The sequence below is a fragment of the Pseudochaenichthys georgianus genome, chromosome 17 (genome assembly GCF_902827115.2).
Source record: "Pseudochaenichthys georgianus chromosome 17, fPseGeo1.2, whole genome shotgun sequence".
NCBI lineage: Eukaryota > Metazoa > Chordata > Actinopteri > Perciformes > Channichthyidae > Pseudochaenichthys > Pseudochaenichthys georgianus.
Window position 1 is genome coordinate 39,088,569 of NC_047519.1, and position 12,896 is coordinate 39,101,464.

The 12,896-nt window shown below is 41.4% G+C and overlaps 1 protein-coding gene across 1 annotated transcript in view; it reads right to left on the bottom strand.

Annotated features, from left to right (window-relative positions):
- LOC117462638 (partitioning defective 3 homolog) overlaps positions 1-12,896 on the bottom strand; it is a 136,416-nt gene that overhangs the window by 82,398 nt on the left and 41,122 nt on the right. Inside the window, exons 8-9 of the mRNA XM_071206406.1 lie at positions 12,053-12,137; positions 3,561-3,689 (exon numbers count right to left, since the gene is read on the bottom strand). Coding sequence (XP_071062507.1) covers positions 3,561-3,689; positions 12,053-12,137 — 214 coding nt within the window. The remainder of the gene's footprint in view (positions 1-3,560; positions 3,690-12,052; positions 12,138-12,896) is intronic.

A 12,896-nucleotide genomic window follows, 5' to 3' on the forward strand; every position in this document is an offset into this window, starting at 1 on the left:
AGAACAAACTAATGAACAAAGAGACTGAAACACTTCTTTCTCAGCTCTTGTCGAGGCTTTTCCTCTGAGATTAATCTGAATAAATTGGCAAAAATACAGTTTGTAGCCTTTTAATAACACATGTTGCTGGACCACATACTTTAGCGTGGAGTGGCTTCCAAAATAAAACCAAAAACATTGGCGTTACATTCTTGGAAGACGCCCTATTATACTTGTTAGGGTTTTCCCTTTGCTGCAGTGTGTTGTGTTTTCGTGCAAGTTAACGGTCTGCAAAGGCTACAATCCCCCAAAAGCTTCACATCTTGTAGGGTACACAAAATGTATTCAAAATGTAAATAGAAAATATAGCCAAGTACACATTCCCCGTACTTTTCCCATTTAGTTCCGATAGTTCCTGGGATTTTGCGTTCACACCAAAAAGAGAACTTAGTTCATGAGAACTTTCACCCCCTTTTTAGTGCCTGCGAGAGAGGTGGGACTTTCCTGAGGAGAAACAAGTACCAATTTCTGATTGGCTGGACGAATTACAAACCACGCCCGTCAAACTCGGAAAAGTTTTGTGAAGCTGCCATTTTATTTGCTGGCATTAGCATTATTAGCATTATTAGCATTATTAGCATTAGCATTAGCCCAGCGTACCAACTGCTGCTGTACAAAGCAAAGGAATGTTTTTTCTATCTCTTACAATAATTTCACACAACGGCAACGTCCTGTTGTCCATAACTGAATGGTCTAAATCTACATTCTCAGGGAAATGTCAATCAAAAATACATTATTATTGGCAACAAAACTCAATGTTAGTAATTAGACTCACAGATTGCATCCCAAGGTATTTGAGCCGAGAAGCTTTCTTATTTAAATTGCCGTGGAAATTCCAATTGATTTCACAACCTGATTAACGCCGAATGCATTAGAGAGTACATTCACGTCCACAATGACCAATTACATCCATATTAGCATGTTTATCTGCTTTCCAAATGAACCTACCCCCTCCGTCTGCTGTCATTGTGAATCTAAATGAATACGTGAAATGGGGCATGAGATCTGTGAAATACTACAACATTCTTCTGAACAGGCGTTTGAAGCTACGTCGTGATAATGTGACTCAAACCGATTGGATTAACATACAAAAGGACCATTATGAACTTTTAACAACATGCGGCGTCACGACCAAATCGTCTGACGTGGCATTTGCGTTAACCCTATGCCAATTAAAAATAAAGACCTGGCTATTATCATATTATTGGACTACGTTCTCTTCAAGCGTAAAGAAAATAACTACTAACCAAATGTTCATAACGAGCAACTGTTGGGGGGTGTAATGACTCCCGCACCTACACCAAGAGGAGGGAATTAATTAGCTGGCAGGGCAGTAATGGCCTTGGCATTTATGAACTGCCGCCCGGAAATCTGGCTCAGCGCCCAGGTGACATTTAGTTTGCTGCAGTGTGATGCAGCGAGGACATGACTGGCTGTCTTGGGGCTGTTTTGGTTTTGGCCGCCGATCCTGATAACAGCGAAAGACTAGGAAATAATGGGCTCTCTAACCCATCTACTCATTTTTGTAATTACACACATTCTTCATTTATTAAACCATTAACATACTGCAGTTGGAAATATGGAGTTCATTAACAAAGTGAAACATATCCATTTTGTTTAGTCTAGGAAATGTCAAAGAGGGAATTTATTCAGTCTGTTGAGCTACTTTGAAACACTTCCTGAGGTGCAGACAGAAAACTAAGACCATTGTTTCCAATCGTATGTTGGGCTTGACAAGCTGATAAGTAGCTGTGGTGAAATCTACCATTCTTATGCATAAGCTAACCAATCAGAGCAGCCTGGGCTCTGGTTTCAGACAGAGGGGGAAAAGAGGTGCTGCAGCACTTTTTGAACAGCATGTCACAGTAGAGACACTACATACTGATGTACACCTGAACATCAGCAGGAGAGGACTCTTTAAAGTAGAGACACTACATACTGATATACACCTGAACATCAGCAGGAGAGGACTCTTTAAAGTAGAGACACTACATACTGATATACACCTGAACATCAGCAGGAGAGGACTCTTTAAAGTAGAGACACTACATACTGATATACACCTGAGCATCAGCAGGAGAGGACTCTTTAAAGTAGAGACACTACATACTGATATACACCTGAACATCAGCAGGAGAGGACTCTTTAAAGTAGAGACTATACACCTGAACCAGGGTTTCCGCTAGGATTTTTTCTCGCCGGTCAAATGTCCGGGCAGAATTTATTTTACCGGACTAATTTGAAACTTACCGGTCATATTTCAATAATAATAATAAGAGTTGTGTAGCAGAGTTTCCGTTAGCAGGTAATTACCGGACTATGAGCAGATATGCTTCAGTTTAAAACTCAGTTCACGGGCTCATTTTTATATTGCTTCAGTTTATAATCGTAACAGATCGAACAATTCAGATTCATTTTTCAATAAATGATTCCACAAACAACAAACAACATAATTATTACATTCAAACAAACTACTTGTAGTAGATAACGTACATTATTCAGAAGTTTACATCAACTTTGAATAATAACACGGGAGAAACGGAGCCTCTCTTATCTCCCTCCCTCCCTCTCTCTCCTGACAGCACCTCAGTTCCTCATGCAGCCCGCTAAACAGAGGGCGGGGCTTCAGGTGATCATGCAGAGCTGCGTGTCTCGGTCAGACTCAGCAGCTGATCTGATCTCTCTCTCGCGTCCGGTTACACTTCACTCGCGTTTATGTCCATATCGATCAGATCCAGCTCTCCTGATCGGCCTTTATAGAGAGCACCGATCAAACTATTAAGAGTGAATATCGGCCGATAATGACCGGCGGCCGATCGATCGGAGCCTCCCTAATTATTACCAGACATTTTGACCGTCAGGTTTTGAATTTACCGGTTTTTTATAAATTTTACCAGCTAAAAACCGGTAATTACCGGCTAACGGAAACCCTGACCTGAACATTAACATATGTCCTCTTTAACCCCATCCAAGCCTTTGGGTAACCTAAAATACTAAATGCTACCAAGGCATTATCATCAGTGTTGGACTTCAACTTCCTGCAAACCGAACCTCTTGTGGAAAGCTTTCCCAGAAGACGTTGAGAGCAGATTAAAGACCGTGGTTTTCAAATGACATGTTCAACAAAGTGGTGAAACGTTGCCCACTTACATGTTGGTCACACAATGTATATTATCTGATATCTAAGGGAGAAATGAGAATGACTGAACACAAACTAGATGTGTTCATCAAAGCATGGAACAGAGCTGGAGCGCAGCCACTAAAATACACGTTTGGATTTGAACTCTGTAACTACGATCAAGAGTATTCATAACAAGCTTTTATTCCATTCTCCAAAGCTTAAAAACCATTGAAAGTAAATTGGCTAGCTTTCATGTCCATGGCTCTGAAAGGTAGTAATGACTTTTCTTTGATGCTAAAGTAGCAAAGCATATAGGAGTGCAAAGATAAAAGGACCTTAAGCATTGCAATAAACTACATTTAAAAGCATTTAGCAGGCGGTACAACAGGAAGCCCCTTACCTCTCCTGATCCATCCTCATCTTCATCGTCTCTTCGTCAGAAACCTGCGACTCCTCCGTCCTCCACTTGCTGGAACCTTTCCGGTCCAACTTCTCCCCCGGTCGTTCGTCCTTACGGTGTTTCCCAAACCTGGAATACAACAATGGATTGTCTATTGGTATTTTTATGACACTGTGCTGGAAGATTTAACAAGATTATATAACTTTGTTGTTGTTGAAATAAGATAATTCTTATTTTAATTCCTTCCAATTTACTGATGAATTCCCTCCAGGGGTCAACACATGGATCAGTTCGAGATCGAGTTCACGGAACATTTTCAAGGAAATATCTTCACCTATTATTATATATTGTTATTATAAATCTATTGGGACTTCCAATAAACCAGTAGGTACCTTATCAACATCTTAAGGTTACTCAAAATCAACTGATTTAGCAAATATTAAAGGTGGGGTAGGTAAGTTTGAGAAACCGGCTCGAGATCGCTAGAATTTGAAAATACACAACCGGAAAAAATCTGCCACTTCCTCACAGAGCCCCTCCTCCAACACACACGAACGCGCACATGACCAATGAGGGCACGAGATAAGTGTGTGCCCCGATGGAAGGCTGACAGGCAGGTAGGCCGTCCAATCCGGATTGGTTGTGCTTTTTACAGTATTACGGCTTCTACAGATGACATTTTTTTATGGATTTTTTGTCAAAGCACTTCAGATATTCATTGCTATCGGGATGTTAAGAGCATTCCATGGAATATAACAAAAAGTGTATCTCGAGCCGGTTTCTGAAACTTACCTACCCCACCTTTAACGTATTGAGTCAGAAAATCAGGTGACAAAACGAGTGAAACTAAGAATTTCAGGTTCAAAAGCAATTCGGATGGTGGAAAGTTGGGGAATGGTAAATGAAGAAGGCGTGGACGCGGCTCAGCGCAGTAATTATATTCATAGGGAGTGAGCGGCGCTTAACGAAATAGGAGCCGTTGCTGAGATATTTCAGCTTGATTGACTCGGTATAAAGCTGCCGCCTGGTGAAGAAATGACTTTGGCACCGTGCTCGTTTCCACAATGAACCTCCGTGATTATTCACAGGGAAATTGGTCCGCAGAGAATATCTACAACTTCTAAAGAGACAACGCCGCGACGAACCAAAGAGGTGTGTGTGTGTGTGTTAATGAAAGAGACAGAAGACAGTGAAGAAAAATTGAACACGCTTCAGAGAAACTCAATGAATGAAACATTAAAAAAACTAAACTACAGGGAAGAATACAAAGACAAGCCCAAGAGGTAGGTGTGTGTGTGTGTGTGTGTGTGTGTGTGTGTGTGTGTGTGTGTGTGTGTGTGTGTGTGACGTGTGGGTAAAACTGAGTGAAGAGTGTAAAGTAGTAAAGTGAAAAAGGGAAGGATTAAGAGAAATTGAAGGAGAGAGAAAGTCTCATCTAACACGAAGCAATGAAGTGGAAATCCCAGCAGTGAGTGTGCTTAACCTCACACCATGTCACCACCTTTCTAGAGGGGGATGCGTGGGGGGCGGGAGATGTTCAGGAAGTCAGAAGTACATGCCGTAAAGACGTGGTGTCCATCATCTGAACGCTGGAAACCTGAAGGTGAATCTGAGATGAAGCTCTGTGGCACTTTTTCTTCTAATCAAAAATCTGCAATATATTGCTGTATATATATATTGCATAATATTATGTTTTATTTAGATGACTTTTAAAGAGGCCCTATTATGGTTTTGGGGTTTTTCCCTTTCCTGTAGTGTGTTTTTGAGAATGTAAATGGTCTGAAATCCCCCCAAATTCCATAGTTTTTGTCACAAACTGTATGGGACTTATCTAAATTAAGCGTAACTTTGGATCGTTATTTAGCCTTGTTCTTGGCACCAACAGATTATTTAAAAGATACCAGTATCCATTTTCAAACTGCACCTGCTAGGGTGTCAAACTCAAGGCCCGGGGGCCAAATCCGGCCCGCGACTTCATTTCATGTGGCCCCACAAGAGCTTGCAAAAAATATGATATGTTTGTTATGCGGTTACATGCTACTTTACAGAAGCACGTTGCCAATAAACTACATGTCCCAGAATGCATCTCAGAATTTGACTTTTCTTTTTTTAAATGTAACTTCTTTCAAAATGTCACTTTATTTTGACTTTTCTTTTTAAATCATTTTGTGACATTCTCACTGAAGAGACTTGCAATTATTTGCCCTAGACTTCTGCTTTCAGACGTAGTTAATTATGAAGTTATTACCCTATCCGATAATAATCCAATGCAGAGGCAATAATGTAATATAATACATTATTTGATATTAAATATTCATATATGTATTTTTATAGTCTTAAAGTTACAACCGGCCCTTTGAGTGCAACCATAATGCTGATGTGGCCCGCAATGAAATTGAGTTTGACCCCCCTGTGCTAAAGCCTCCGAACACAGAACACCAGGCAGATTGTAAGAGGTTAAGAGCAAGTGAGTAAATACTTGTACGTGAGTAAGAAAAATACTATGATTTGAGATGTGTTAAGGAAGCGTGTGGCGCAGTGGATTGTGCGCTGATCTTCGAATCAGAGGATAGCAAGTTCGAGTCCCACTGCAGTCAGCATGTCGTTGAGTCCCTGAGACACTTGAGTATGTAAGGCTCTTTGGACAAAAGCGTCTAACAAGTAACATGTAATGTGTGCGGTATAAGTAGATGGAAGTAAATAGTTAAGAAAGTTAATTGAAAACAGAAAAAAAGCTAAATTGTAATGCCGTTAAGTTGATACAAAAGGAGCAGTAGCAGGACACACCCTGCTCTCCCTTGGCCCCAATGCAGAGAGAGTACATGCTCTGAAAACGAGTAAGACATATACCATGATCTGAAATGTGTTAATTGAAAACCAAGAAAAAGCAACAGTGTAATGCCATTAAGACGATACACATATTCCTGGCTTCAAAGCACCTAAGTTTCAAAGTGGAATAAAGCCCACAAAAACGGGCAGTAGCAACACACCCCGTTTGTCCTTCGCCCCAATGTAGGGGCGCGTGCCACAGACGCTTTCCAGAGCGTCGGCAGCTGGTACATCTACTAAAACCATGCAAGGCCGACAGAAGGATCTGGTTTTCCATCATCACATGTGCTGCTGATTCGTCTGGCCAAAGTTGATCCAACGAATAACACAATAAACCTTTAAGATAACTTTTCCTCACGGTAGCTTACATGTTGAAACACTGGCCTTGTTAATGCAACACCTCTACACCTAACTCTGGCTGGAGATCTGTTCCCACTCTCTCTCTCTCTCTGTCCGCACATTTCCCGTCACGTCTCGACTTATAGTCATGTCTTTGAGCAGTCAATACATTATGTGTGGTCACTAGAAGCATCCGTGGTGAACCAACTGGATTTGTGTTGTGTCTTGGCAAGTTTTCAAAAGACAAGCTGAAGAAAAACCAAGAGGTAGCATTGAGGAGGAGAAACCGCAGTGAGGATGGAGGGGGCTCGGAGACTGAGGTCCATTACCTGATTAATTTAACTGCGGCCGCCTGAAATGCTCGGAGTGACGGCTCCGCGTTAATGTTAAGAGCAGGAGCGATCTATCACCACGAAAGACGGTTGACACTTTCTCTCTCCACGCCACTTACTTTCATTAACGGCTCCTTAAAAGACAGCCCGCCTCTCCTTGTCACACACACCCATAAACACAGACACACTAAGATTTATGACTGAGTAGGACAACTCTGAAGAGGAGGCAGAGTATTAACCACGACACCGGGGCATTTGATAATCTCATATATTCCAGGCACAGTTCTCGTGAGCCCGACGCCATCGATTAAGACGCTTTGACGGGTTTTTGTGGTTTGAAAAGACAACTTCCAAATGTCAAGGTTCCAGCTTTATTCAATTCTGCAGAGCAGCCGTGTGTCACTGCTAATCCTTTAAACCCCACGGAGAGTGAAAACAAGTCTGGTGGTTTTGGGGGTGGCATATTGCATCAAGCCAGCTAAAAAAGTCATTCAAACATGATCACAGCAAGATGGCATCGACACAAATGGCAAACCTGCCAATGATAATCGAGAAATGTCGGTCCTACCTAAAACAACTTTGAAATAGTATAACAAATATTGGGGGCTAAGGTATTTATTTTCATTTTGCCACGTCATGTTATTGGATGAAAGTATTGCTTATGAATCTCCGCCCTTAAAATGTTTAATTAATATGAACATGTGTTGATTTGATAGCATGCTTATATGCTATCATTTTGTAAAACATAAGCGTGTGACATGCTAAACAAGATAACTGTGTTATTTTAACCTGCTTTCATTAGCTAACTAATATGCTAACGTTATGCCAACAATGCCGTCTTAGACTTGTGAAAAAGTTAGGCTAGGTTGGACAAACATGGCTACCATACGCTGCATTTCATTTTAGATTTCCCTGCCCGATCTGCAGTGCGCATGTTCGAGATGGTCCGCCATATTTGACAACTACATACGGCAACTTAAATAGGACACTTGACACGGTGGCGTTTGGCAAAGAAGAAAAAGAAAACTCTAAAAACCCGACAATATTCATCTGAACGAGAGAGATGAGTTATTGTGATTACAACGTGACTTCACTATTATTTAACAACTCCTTTCATTGGGTCCTTTTATTGGGTACATTATCAGAATAAGTGAGAAATTGATTTAAAGTGGACCCATCATGCTATATTTGAATAATATATTGTAGGGCCATACCTATAGAAAACATGTCTGTGAAGTTTTTTTTTCAAAATACCAAACATATCATGCATTTTAGCCATGCCTCATTTCGCTCTATTCCAGCCCGGCCTTCACAAGGGCTGATTCTGTGGCAAATGAGCTGCAGCTGACCACGCCCCCCTGCAAAGGAGGGGGGCGAGGCACACGCGTCATGTTACCATGCTGTTACCATGCCAACCTCTCATTCCCCTGATAGGTGGAGAGTTGCCCATATAGGCGGAGCTCCCCGTTTCTGACGTCAGAACAATTTCAAATCTGGATCAGATCCGTTGCAGCCCCGTTTTTAGAGATGTGGGTACGGAGGAAAAGAGAGAGGGTTGTGTTTTCTGACACTGGGGGACACATTCATGTATAAAAGACATACAAACGTGCATATTGCATGATAGGTTCCCTTTAATGATGCATATCTCATTAATTTGACTTAGTATCTTAGTATTTTCACTTCTTATCTCATTATTTAAACTTCTAATCACATTATTTTGACTTAGTAGCTTAGTATTTTAACTTATTAAAAGTATGTAACCCTTGCCATAGGGAGTCAAAGCTCCAGGTTGTTGTGACAGAAATATTCGTCCATTCGTTTCACCTCCTCGTTCCAGAGGAGTTTCTGTGCTTACAACCGGCCTCACATCGCGTTCTGAGAGCACAAGTTTACTTTAGTGGATTATTCCTTGCCGTCGAGGGTGTGTGAGATCAAGACTCGACATGCAGATGGAGGGAATATATCTCACATCATTATTTCGGAGCGCACAGATGTCTGCCAGTAAACACTGGGCGCTGATCAAAAGAGTTTTAACTTCAGTTAGACAGCTATCGTACTGAAGAAATATTGACTGTGAATGTATGCAATATGTATGGTATTCATCATTTATATCTAATTACATGAACTGTGAATGTCCATTTTATTTCAAAATTAAATAACAAAATATTTTTGTGTATGCACGATGCAAATCGGGCAGCCGTCTAGACGTCAAATGTCCTATTTGTGTTGCCGTATGGAGTTGTCCAATATGGCGGACCATCTCGCACATGCGCAATGGTAGGGTAGGGATGCGGATCGGGTAGGGATGCGGATCGGGTAGGGATGCGGATCGGGTAGGGATGCGGATCGGATAGTGACAGGCACCACCTTTAGGTAAACTTTGTGGGTTGGCTCATGGGATCTGAGAATAGCATAGCATAGCATGCTAATATGCTATCATTGTGTTAGCATGCTAAGGACATTATGAGCTAAAAATGGGATACTTAACATGAATGAGTTGACTGTGCTAAATGTGTGTTATGTTATCTCGCCGCCAATAGCATACGACTATGCTAACGCTATGCTAACATTGTCATCTTAAGACTCAATCAAGGTTTAGCTAAGATGGAGAAAGAAAACAACTATACTCATGGGATATGAGAATAACAAAGTCATTTGTTGTATTGGTAAAGTATGTTGCGCGCTTTATAAACTAGTGGTGGCCAGTTTTAATCGATACATGCAATACATTATGAGGCGTCCAACATTATCAGCAGTTTGTTAAGCGTGACTATAAGCATGTTATCCCATCATGCTCTGTTCCCTCACGCATGTCCCTCCAGCCATGACACCCCCCCCCCCCCCCCCCAGTGACACACCATGAAGTTTGTCACAGCGAGAGCCTTTTCTGTGTTCAGGCTTGTTCATGACGAGGACACGCAGACTAAAACCACTGCAAAATTAGCGCAGCCCTCGACATTTCTGGGCATGGAGCGAGATTGTCGGTGCCAAGCTAAAAGGCCGAGAGAGAGAGAGAGAGAGATAGAGATGGATGGATTCAGAGTTGGCAGGCTGCTCTGTTGGCAGTGGTTGATGGTAATGAGGCTTTGATTGGGACCGAGTGTGAGGCCTTCGAGACATGAGAGGGTCAGGCAGTGGCAGCTCTGTTGATCACACACACACACGCAGCGCACGCGCGCGCACACGCACACACACACACACACACACACACACACACACACACACACACACACACACACACACACACACACACACACACACACCAAAGTCCCTGACACTCCTGCACCACTCACTCGTTCACACACTCAAACACATGACACTCATCTCGAGCTCTTGACGTTCTCTAAAGCCACTCGGGGGAAACAACTTGCTCACATCGCAGTCGGTAGATTGATAGGGACGCACTTTCATGCGCTTTTTTTCTCTCCACACACACACACACACACACACACACACACACACACACACACACACACACACACACACACACACACACACACACACACACACACACACACACACACACACACACACACACACACACACACACACTGTTTTATCACGACATGTTGACATCGACACAAGTGAAACGTGCAAATTGCGCAATCTTTTTTCTTTTCAGGGACCTATTTGCAGCGAAGTGCTCACTGCTGCGGCGAAGCTCCCACATGTCACCTGTCAATCAAACCGTGTGGGTGTTTATCTTTGGATGTTGTGTTAACTGTGTGTGTTGAGCGTCTGGATGTGCTGCCCTCTGGATGTGTTTCCGTTTAAGTGCGATGTGTCATAATAAACCCACCAGGCTAAATACAAGCTGATTCATATTCCTATATCACGTAATTGTATGGAAGCAAAAGGGAACCGTTGCCCTGGAAGCCGTTAACATTAACAATAATATGTCATTATTTGGACTCAGTATTTTGGCATTTTGACTTACTATGTTATTATTACAACGCGGTGTCTGATTTATTTGACTCAGAATCGTATTATTTTCACTTATTATCTCATTATTACGACTTAGTATCTTCGTATTTAGATTTTTGATCTCATTATTTAGACTTATTATTTCAATTATGTGACTTTTGATCTCTTTATTTAGACTTAGTATTTTGAATTTTCTCATTAATTTTACTTAGTATCTTCACTTCTTATCTCATTATTTAAAGTTCTAATCACATTACTTTGATTTAGCATCTTAGTATTTTGACTTATTATTTCAATTATGTGACTTTTGATCTCATTATTTTGATTTAGTGTCTTCGTATTTAGATTTTTGATCTCATTATTTAGACTTAGTATTTTGAATTTTCTCATTAATTTGACTTAGTATCTTAGTATTTTCACTTCTTATCTCATTATTTAAACTTCTAATCACATTATTTTGACTTAGCATCTTAGTATTTTAACTTATTAAAAGTATGTAACCCTTGCCATAGGGAGTCAAAGCTACAGGTTGTTGTGACAGAAATAGTCGTCCATTCGTTTCACCTCCTCGTTCCAGAGGAGTTTCTGTGCTTACAACCGGCCTCACATCGCGAACAGAGAGCACACGTTTACTTTAGTGGAGTATTCCTTGCCGTCGAGTGTGTGTGAGATCAAGACTCGACATGCAGATGGAGGGAATATATCTCACATCATTATTTCGGAGCGCACAGATGTCTGCCAGTAAACACTGGGCGCTGATCAAAAGAGTTTTAATGGAGCGGATCTTCAGCGGCCAATATTAAGCCAATCAGGATGAAGTGACTGATGTTTAGACAACGCTCAACGATTGTCAGGGAGGAGAGGAGAAACACTGGATTTAAGTGTGTGTGAAGAGGACAGAGAGTGTGTGTGTGTGTGTGTGTGTGTGTGTGTGTGTGTGTGTGTGTGTGTGTGTGTGTGTGTGTGAGAGAACTGAGTGGATTTGTGATTTAAACATGTCCGCGTGCATCCTCTCATGTTCGTATGAGTTCAAAATGCATCTCTGTGCACGTGTGTGTTCCAGCTTGCCTGCATGCATCTGTCTGATGACTCCATGGTGTGTGGCCTGCCTCCTCAAAGTCTCTCTGCTGCTCTAGTCTCACCCTGATGCCACCTGAAGCGATTCCACCCGTGTGACTCCAGCCTTAGGCTGTTCCTACTTTGCGTTTTGTTTCTGAAGAAAGTCTTTAGTATGCGTACTTAACGGTTGCCATGACAGTGCTGTGAATATGAATTTAGAGGCTGTGTTTTTCTAAACATGAATGATAAAGTCACGGTTATACGTGACTCTTAACGGCTAAACAACAGGTATTACTTGAAGAAAAGGTGATTTTAAAAAGTCATAAGTGAACTCTTTATTTAGGGAGAATGAAAATCTTTGTATTTTTATTTTATTTCAAAGTTGACGGTAAAAGAGAGCAATCATTTGACAACAATAATCTTAATTTAAGGACCACTTTCTGCGGCTAGCAGTTGCCTTCTTGTGACCTTTCCTAGCTTTATGATTTCATATGAATAGAAGTATATAAATAATATTATCTACTGAGCTGAAAGCCGAAAAATAAAACCCGCAAATGGTCCTTCAGTTAATTATTTTTTTGAAGAAAGGTCAAGAATAAACCGTAACACTATCTTATTTAACCTTTATTTAACCAGATAAAAACGTTGAGATACAATCTCATGTACAAAGCTGACCTGGGCAAGAAGGCAGCAACGCTACGTGTTCTTACACAGAACGGACAGACGTGGACACTAGTTATAAATAGGTTTAATCCAAATGCACTTCCTCTCAGTGGTGAAATGCTCCTACAGGTCATCTCACCCGGTCTTTCTGTCTCCAACAAAACCTTTTTGTTATTCCTCCCCCCTCCCT